Source organism: Lemur catta, chromosome 7 (assembly GCF_020740605.2).
Source record: "Lemur catta isolate mLemCat1 chromosome 7, mLemCat1.pri, whole genome shotgun sequence".
In the NCBI taxonomy this organism is placed as follows: domain Eukaryota; kingdom Metazoa; phylum Chordata; class Mammalia; order Primates; family Lemuridae; genus Lemur; species Lemur catta.
The window spans coordinates 95,912,924-95,923,364 of record NC_059134.1 but is presented as its reverse complement, the minus strand read 5'-3'; the positions used below and the strand labels follow the sequence as shown (position 1 = coordinate 95,923,364).

Below are 10,441 nucleotides of genomic sequence, written 5' to 3'. Positions count from 1 at the left end.
AAGGAACTCATTCTGTGCCAGCTGATTTTTCTAAGCACTTTACAGATACTAAATTGTGTAATCTACACAATAACACTAGGAAGTAGGCAGTAATACCTTACTCATTTAAAAGACAAGGGGACTGAGGCACAGAGAATTGGATAACTTAATAAATGTATCTCAGATTGTAAGTGATGGAGTTAGGATTCAAATAAAGTCATTCTACCTTCAGAAAATGTTCTCATAAACACTATAGCATGTCACCTCTCGATTAAGGGCACTCTGCACAGGTAGGAAATAAAGAATGTGACAGGAAGGGCACCAGGCTAATACATATACATATATATATATCTCCTTGTTAAAATAGATGACTGAAGCATGAAGTTAATTTGAAAACTAAGGTGGAAAAAATAATGAACACCAAATATTGAAGACTGTATAACTGGTTTGTCCTGAGCATTAATCCAGTTGAGGACAGAACTGTACATTGTAAGGGAAGAAATCATTTTGCCGAGCATAGGGACTTTCAAGATCTTTGGTGATAACCTTTTTAAGTTATACGTCCTTAGAGATTTTCAAAGTCTGGTATTTCTACTTACCTCAATGGAGAATTTGCCTTGGCTTCCTACTGTTTTAGTCCTCACAGGTTATTACAGATAAATTTAAGCTCTTTTCTACCCCCTTGAGACTCATTGTGTGCAAGTTTTAATCTGATTCAAGAATACACAAATTGCACAAATTGCCTGAGGGAGAGTCCCTTAGATATCTGTTAATTATTCTCAGAATGTTTCATTAGGAAAAGTTAAAAGTATTTTGTGCCTCGGTCTGACTGAATAAACAAATTATGCAATACCACTGAACAATGGAAATCACTATTATGCCATTGTCAGCATCACAGTTACACAATATCATGCAAAGATTTGGCACCCACCCCCTCAACACGCACAATTCACAAGTAAATGGAAGAATAACTTTCTCAAAAAAGTTATGCAATATTTGATAATGCATCCATTGACCAAGGATATTTTTGTTGACACTATAATTAGAGGCTTATATAATTGACGTCTTATGACATGTATTGTTTCTGCCAAGAAATCAGTGGCAAGTCATTTATTCATTTCTTTATAATGTGTCCTTTATCTCTGACTGTTTTTAAGAATTTTTCTGTCATCGGTTTTCATAAATTTCATTCTGATGTGCTTTGGCATAATTTCCTTTTTTACCCTGGAGTTATTTAGCCTTTTAAAAAAATATTTGGAATTATGTTTTTGTAAAAATGAATTTAGAAAAACAATTCTGGCACACAATTTCCCATGCTTTTTCTGCCCTATAAAAGGAAGTGTCTTCACTCCCTTACAACCTACAATTAAACATGTGTTAGCTGATTCTTTATTGTTCTACATATTACTAAGACTATTTTTATAAGAACTGTTATTTATTTTTATAATCTCTTGAGTGTTGATAATTTCTTATGACTCCTAGCTTCGGACTATAGATAATTTTATGGTCACTGAGAGTTGATTTCTCCAAATACAGCACAACAATGTAATACTACTTTTTAAAGATGAATTTCCCTGGACTATTATGGTGATTTAGGGCATTAAATCTTATGGATTGAAAAGATGTCCTAGACCTATTTGATTTGTGAGGATTGAATGTAGCATTTAGATCATTTTTATCTTTATGGCTTTAATAAAGAATCAAATTTTCATCTCCCAAATTACTATTTTTTGGGGTAGAAAATTTATGTTTTTTATCACTTTTTGTGATGCTCTATGAAAAATTGGTATGTAATTCTTTCAGATTATTATGCCCAAATCCTCTGAGAGACAGGAAATTGTCTTGATGTGCCCACCGATTTAGGACAATCTACATATTCCCCCCAGTGAGAAAATGTAAGGGGCATCTCAAAGAAAGGAACAGAACAACATAAATAATTTGTAGTAACATTCATCAGGTGATGGACAGCTGGGAGGGGGAGGAGGGGATAGGTATATACACACTTAATGGGTGCAGTGTGTATCCAAACGAACACCATGCAGCATCTGGGGGATGGGCATGCTTGAAGCTTTGACTCGGGTGGGGCAAAGGCAATATATGTAACCTAAACATTTGTACTCCCGTAATATGTTGTAATAAAAAAAATAAAAAAATAAAGAAAAAGAAACTCACCCACTCCCTTACACAGAGTCAATTATTAAAATAACAACTGAAAATATTTTGACATCAGTTTTAAATTAGGTAAATATGGAACAGTTTTAAACTAATGTTGAAATTGTAAATGACGTTTTAAAATGTTGCCATTCTTGCTAGCACATTGACTATGCTCACATTGCCAAGTATAAACTAGTAAATGTAAAATTGTTTAGCTATTTGAAAACCTTCACATTAATTTTAAACACCCGAGGTTTTCTCCTATAATATCAGTGGTTAGTAAAGGCTCCAAAATACAGAAAACAGTATATAATTCATTTTAATTTGCAAAATTTATTGTAATGTTATTCATGGCACTTTTTGGTAACAGATTAGCTTTCCAAAAATGATGTGAATTTGTGATGTTATACAACAAAGTAATCCATTATTAAGAACTGAACCCACAGGCAGACATAAACATTCATCTTATGATTTGAAGACTGCTATTTTTTTTTAATTTTGAAAGAAAGTGAAGGATATTCTTGAAGGCAGAGATGGACAGCAAGGGTGCTCAATTTACCTACTCCAAAATAGAGTCATGGAGTCATTGCATACTTGTGTCCATCTTTTTAAGTGGATATTTTAGGGAAAGTGCATTAACACAAACTGAAAATTATAATAGGGTTATATACAACTCCTCTTTTGTTGCCCAAGTCATGGGTGTCTAACGAGAAAAACACAGATAAATAACCAAAAGGTGGAAAATCTCAATTGGAACCAAACCTTCCTATCTAGCTAATTTGGAGATTCAGCAATATTTAAAATGTAATGCAGGTTTTAAAAATAAAAGCAAATATCAGGTATACAATTATCTCAATCTTCTGAGTAAATTTTCAAAATTCTTAGAAAAAGACTCAATTCTTAACATGTCTAAAAGTATATACAAACTCATATATATGGAGTTATCCAGATACCAAAAAAGATACGTGCCAGCTGGGTGTGGTGGTGCATGCCTGTAGCCCCAGCTACTCGGGAGGCTAAAACAGGAGGATCCCTTGCACCTAGGAGTTCAAGACCAGCCTGGGCAACTTAGTGAGACCCTGTCTCAAAAAATAAAAGGTACATGCCATTCTTAGATCGATTGGTTGATTTAAATATTAATGTCCTAATATCACAGGAGGGCCGAATTTTAAGTTGTCTTTCCTAGAAGGAAGTTATACATTAAGTCACTTCAACTTTCTAGTCGTATTTTCCCATGTGAACAATGAATATTTAGAATATAATGATTTATGAAAACATCTAAACTCTAGAATGCATTGAATTTATATGAATATTAGTAAGGGAAGGCTGCCTGGAACAATGTCATAGGAGTAATAGTGACTTTAAATTAACATGAGAAACGTTTTGTTTCTATGACTCTTTTCACAGCATCTTTTACCTCTTTGTTTCTCAGACTGTAAATCAGCGGGTTTAACATGGGAATTACTAGTGTGTAGAACACAGAAACCACCTTCTCCTGCTCCACGGAGTATTGAGAGCTGGGCTGAATGTAATTAAAGCTTAAGGTGCCGTAGAAGACGATCACAGCAGTCAGGTGAGAGGCACAGGTGGAGAAGGCTTTCCGTCTGCCTGACGCTGAGCGGATTCTCAGAATAGCAACAGCAATGAATATGTACCAAATGATCACGATCAAGAAGGTGCCCATGGCGATGACTCCAGAGAAAATTAAAAGCAACAATTCATTCAGGGAGGTATCAGAACATGACAGCTTTAGCAGTGGGGGGACATCACAGAAGAAGTGGCTCACAACATTGGGCCCACAGAACGACAGTCTCCCTAAGCTTATTGTGTGTGTCAATGAGTTAATCATTCCACCTATGCACGACCCCATGACCAGCCCTATGCACTTGCTCTTAGACATGGCTGTAGAGTAAAGCAAAGGATTAACGATGGCCACGTAACGGTCATATGCCATTGCTGACAGCAAGAAGCCTTCTGTGGTAATGAACACCCCAAAAAACAAATGCTGCACTATGCAGGCGGAGAAGGATATGGTTTCCCTCACAACTAAGAAGTTGGTGAGCATTTTTGGTGCAATAACTGATGAATAGCAGGCATCCACAAATGAAAGGCAATTGAGGAAAAAGTACATGGGTGTGTGGAGCTTTGGGGTGATTTGGATTAAGAAGATCATGCCCAGATTCCCCACCAAAGTGGTGGCATAAATCACCAGGAATAACACAAAAAGCAAAACTTTCAGTTCAGCACGATCTGTCAATCCCAAAAGAATAAACTCAGTGACAACTGTGAAATTCTCTTCAGCCATTTGCAAATTCCTTTTCTTGAAGTCTGAGATGAGAAACATAAGGGAATTAAAATGGATACAGAAGAATCCAGTATACATTGAGACCAAATAGAAGCATTCATTGAGTTGTGTTCTTGGATAAGCAAACATTATTTTTTTCTGTTCATAAATCTCTTAAATTAAAATTTTAGGAACTTCACTATATTGTCTCTTAATTTCTTTTCCATGTTAGTTATGATTCAATCCCATAAGGAAAAATATGAAAAACATTTTGGTGGTCAAAAATTTCAGTCTTTCTCTAAAATGTCTATCTCTGTAGAAAGGAGATGCTTGCCTGAGGGACACTGATAGTGATTGAAAAAAAGTTGCAAAATTAACATTAAGTTCTCTCTGAGTCTTTATTTATATTATAAAAGGATCAAATAACAAAAAATTCTAAAGTCAGCTGTACTATTAACTATATAGTTAATGCACATATGAATTATGATATAACCAGAAAATTGGCAAAGATTATGAGGCAGGGGCCTGGTCTCCAAAGATGCTGTTTAAAGAGCATAAATCTCAGGCCTCTTCTGAAGTCTCCTCACAAGCATCATGGAAAGAGACAGAGGAGATTACTCAGCTCTGAGACTCAGAGCACAAATAACTATGTCTTGCCTAAATGAGAATACTTGTGAAAACTTATAAATTTTCATAGGTTCTGTGTTGCTTTGAATAAATAAATTGTATATTTATTTTTGTTATGTAAATGCTCGTATAGAGCTCTCTTCTAACCCTCTTCCTCATCTTTGTAGAGTATCAATTAAATAACATTTTCTCAAGGAAGGATTATCTATTACAAATAGTTTTAATTCTCAGTATAGTTAAGGAAATGATGTTTCCAATTAAAATTTCAAAATTCACTCATGCACTAATTTAGGAGATGCCCATCTCTTGAAAATTTAAGGCAATTTTGTAGACAGAATTGAATGATAGATTGTGGAGTTGGATTAATTGACCTCCAATAGTGTTAACATGCAAATGATTATATCAGATTTAAAACTTAAATTTTTTAACTCATCTACTAAACATGAGAAAACTGAAATGAAGAGGAACACATTTTTACAGAATAAATTTAACTTACCAAAAGAAAATATTTTAAAATTTCCAGTTTAGAAATGCCATACCCTTTTCCATGGTTTCTCACTCTTTACTAAAAAACAATTTCAGTTAATGACTATATGATATGCAGAGTTAGTAAATATTTTCATAGTATATAGCTGAAGATAACTCCAGGTAAAATAATTGAAGGTAAATGCTAGCAATTATTGCACAACAAATAAATAAAACCTTAACATACTTATTTTTTTTCCTCTTAGAGGACAAATTGGGGAAAAATGGAGATGTGTATATATGCAAGATGTATATGTACACATACACACACACACATATTACATCACCAGTAATGAGCCCTATCATAGCTTAGACATTACAGAGTAGCAAATGAAATTGTAGTATGCACATTTTTTCTTAAGGGACTTTGAAATTTCCCATGACTCATATAGCTCCCTAAAGTGTTTAATCAACTAAAATGCTATAAACAGTTTAAAAAAGTGTCAAGCAAATTATGAGGATTCTTGAATTTGGTAAAATATAATGAAAACAATAATTGAAAATAATTGGATCAATAGAATTATGAATTACCTAAATCACAAATAGTTAGATGTTAATAGGTTAGTTACAAACTATGTCCTTATACAAATGTGTAAGACAAAGAGCCTGACAAATTCTACTATAAGTAAAGGAATCTTTAAAAATAACACACAAACACACACACACACACACACACACACACACACACACACACACACACACACAGAGACTGAAGACTAAAGCAAGTTTCTTATGCTTGGGCTGTCTATCTCCATTTTCACTTTAACATGCAGAATGAGTTTGGAAGAATCCTGATGGGAATTTGGCTTACATTCAATGTTTACATTCATCAAACTAATATTACTGATGAATGATCTAATATTACTGATGAATTATGTTGTACACTAGACATAAAGGAGCTTTCAAAAATGAAAGGATATCCATCTTTGGATAGATTGCAGAATTAGCATAGTCCCCCCAAAATATGTAACAGAATATTTAGAAATATGGTCTAAAAATAAGAAACATATAATAAACTTTGTAGCATAAATCACAGGGAAAAAGTAATAATCATAATGGGGAAAATGAGAAGGCAGCTAAAAATTTTATTTTATTTTATTTTTTTATTTATTTCAGCTTATTATGGGGGTACAAAAGCTCAGGTTATATGTATTGCCCATGTCCCACCCATCCTCCCGAGTCAGAGCTTCAGCGTGTCCATTTCCCAGACAGTGCGTATCGCACTCATCATGTAGGTATATTGAAGTCATAAAGGAAAAGGACATGGATAGATTGTTATGAGACATATACTATCATATGGTAGATTTTGCTCTCAATAATGTTGTACTGAACCTTATCCAAGAATATACTAGAGTTGGGTAGTCATTTCATTAACATATTACATTACAATAATTGTATGGATTTGCCATATGAAAGGACTAAGCATATATGTTGAGATGAGGCTCTAATTTCAAACATTCCAGTTATCAATTATATGACTTTCAGCAAGTTACATAGTTTATAAGAGCTTGGTGTATTCTGAATATGGGAATAGTAATATCTATCTCACATGTAAGGGTTAAAGGATATATTTTTAATCCAGTGCCTACTACACATTTGTATTTGAATAATAAATTCAAAGAAAGAGTCTATGTAATAATGGTAATATCACTTACAATGTCATCGTGGCATTGGAATTTTCCAGTTTTACTGGGATAAAACTGATATCAAATCATTTTCCAATGTTACTTTAATTGTTGACTTTGTAAGTGAGTGAGTGAATACCGTAACTTCTTATAGGTCTCCGTGGAACTGTACAGATCATTTACGTTGTTTTGTTTCTTTCCTTTAATTTTCCCTTACATTTTTCTCACAAGGGAATATGTAGGCATATGAGCAGACACTAGTAATTAGCAGGCACTTCCAGGCAATTTTCTTAAGTCCCTCACATTATTTGGGAATAATAATCAGTATGAATTACATGCTATTTCCTCAGAGAACATTGTGAAGAGAGAAGAATAACATAAATTTTTTCTACCAAAAGAAAATATAAGAGGGATTTGGGATAAGAAAATTTGATTTTTCATTAAAGGTGAGTGGATAATAACTGTCATTGATTTTAATGATAACGTGGGTGTTGGTAGTTTCTCATGACTTCTGGTTTCTGACTGTAGACACTCTTATGGTAAATGACAGCTGATTCCTTCAAATACACCACAAAAAATATATTTCTCCTTTGCTAAATGGGGTTTCCTAGAGTAGTATGGTATTTCTAGAGCATTGAGTCCTGTTAAATGAACAAATGTCCTGGACATATTTGATTTCTTGGAGTTGATGGTGGTATTTGGACATTGCAAATGAAGAGGACATTAGAAATACTTGAAAATTAATAACCAATCTCATATATTAGAATCTATTAAGGTTAAGATTTCAAGATAAAATACAGGATTCCTAGTTATAATTAATTTTTGCATAAACAATTAATACATTTTAATATAACCCCTATGAAATCTTTAGTAAATAAATTATTTTGGGATGATATATTCAATGCAATATTTAAAAAATAATATATTATTTCCCACACAATATATTATATACTTCAATAATTTTTATAGAACTATGTTGCACGTATAATCTTGCACATTTTTTAGTTGTTTGTTTTTCTTATTGGGAGGCTCACTACTGTGACTTTGGTTTGAAGAATGGGCATTATACACTGATTGAGTAGACTGGCAAATAATAAAATGACCTTTAAGTGTTATGGAGTAACAGAAAAAAGTCTGAGCATCAGATATTTCTTAACTGATTTCACCATGTCTAAAGATTTAAAAATCAGTCATTTTTCATACAAAAAGAATAGGCATGGTAAAATAATCCAGACATCTTCAGAGGGAGGTAATTGATGTGAAAATGGAAATAGACTCAATAAACATTAAAATAATTTTTAGCAAAGCCTTGATGACTTCAAAGTGATGGGATTGACACCAGAATTCTGAATTTCTTTCTCAGTCTAGTGCATCTCACATTCTAGCACAAAACCCTCTGAGAGCAGACCCTGCAACACTTAAAACTTGAAATAAAGTTTTCAAAAGGGGATAGATTCATTGTTCACATTTATGGGTGAGGAAGGGACCTGAAAGGGGAGTGCGAATCAACAGGACAAATAGCAGACAGCTTGGTCTAGGAAGACAGGATGGAAGAGGCTGACTAATCTTCAGCATTGCCCCTACCCCAGTCCTCATTTCCTGAATCAAAAAGCACAATGTCCACCGATAATGCGCAGATTCCTAGAATTGCCGCCAGCTGCCACAAGGTGGCCATGGACTGCACCTGCTCCAAAGGGTAGTTCTGGACCTTACGGTGGTTTCCTGGAAGTTTCTTCCTGGTAAGCTGTGCAGGCTAAAGCTGATATTCCATTACATTATAATAATTCTAGCCTACATTTCATGTGTCTAAAGATTTTGAACTTCAATTTCTCCACCGATTGGCGATTATGCTTATAGAGTTCCAGGTATTCTTTGATGAGACAGTGAATGTAACAGGCAGAGAATCCAATGGATTTGGCTAAATCAGCTTCACTGCCTTTAATCAGAAAAGTTACACTTTGTTTTATTGACTTCTCATGCAAATTTGTTAAATGAATGGTGAGGTACTGATCAATAAAATATTTGAAAATCACTGTCTTATATTCAATAGATACTCTATAGTACAATTCCAGAAATAAATTGACATTTAGTCATATAAAATGTAATAAATACTCAGATAAATAGTTTTGAATGCATTGTAGACCCTATTATCTCTGCAGTGTTATATTAGAAGAAATAAAATATGTGGAATTAAATACTCAATATCCCTGAGGATTGAAATAAACCATATATTTTAGCCAGAATGGATCCATATTGTGTATCTTGAAGGTTATGCTAATTTGGTGTTTTCTATTTTTAAAAAAGAAATAAAATTATGCATTCAAGTTGAGATATAAATGTGAATATTTATTTAGAATGGGAAATAATTTTAAAATCTCAGAAACAAACCAGAGGTCAAAATTATCATAAAATCTATGAATACAATAATTTTATTAATAAAATTCTGGAAACAGCTCAAACATCAGGTAGTAGGAGTGTTCACAGAAGCCATTAGTGTACCATAATAGGTAAAACATTCGATGATTAATGATATTGATTTTGAAACTATAAGTATACCTATTAAACATAAAATAAATAGTATTAACTCAAATTTCCCTTAGTTGGTTCCCACGAATGCTAATAGGCCTACCAATGTACCTCTATATGACTTGAAGTGTGATAGAATGAAAGTTGGAATGGAGAAAAAAAAGTAGGCTTAATTAATTATGATTAAATACTGTATGTTTACAACATTTACAGAGATATAGCACTTTGTCAGTACATAGCTCAAGTCTTCAAGGAACTTGGAAGTGCAGATGAGGAACCCTAAAACTTAAGCTTCATTAGGTTCTTATTTTTTATGCCTTTCTCTTTAAGAATATCAAAATTTCAGAAGAATTCTACTATAGAAATGGAAGCGTCCTCAAGAAAAGCTGTGATGGGATTGTGTAGATGAAATAAAGTCTAACATTTCTACATTGATGCCTATATGCTTTTTGTTATCAATGAATATGCTTCAAACACTGCTGTTCCTTTTTAGAGTTTAATCTATGTCACATATATTCCATCTGGATCCCTATTTTGGGGGAAGTAAAAGATTCTATCATTTATTCTCATTTCAAAATCAGATGAAGGAATTATTTTTCTCTTCCCAGTTATGAATAAAAAGCTTCATTCTGTCTACCAATATTGTAATTTGTTGACATGGCACTACATGAAAGCTAATAACAGCTCTCCTGTTTCTTCCCAGAAGAGATAACTTGACTAA

The 10,441-nt window shown here is 33.4% G+C and overlaps 1 protein-coding gene across 1 annotated transcript; it reads right to left on the bottom strand.

Annotated features, from left to right (window-relative positions):
• Positions 1–3,499: 3,499 nt before the first annotated feature.
• Positions 3,500–4,447, bottom strand: LOC123641880 (olfactory receptor 1052). Its single transcript, XM_045556811.1, has one exon. The coding sequence runs from the start codon at positions 4,436–4,438 to the stop codon at positions 3,500–3,502; it is 939 nt and encodes a 312-aa protein (XP_045412767.1). The 5' UTR covers positions 4,439–4,447.
• Positions 4,448–10,441: the final 5,994 nt, after the last annotated feature.

Bases quoted from the DNA above. Each gene is read 5' to 3' on its own strand.
- LOC123641880 (XM_045556811.1), bottom strand. From the start codon at position 4,438: ATGGCTGAAGAGAATTTCACAGTTGTCACTGAGTTTATTCTTTTGGGA.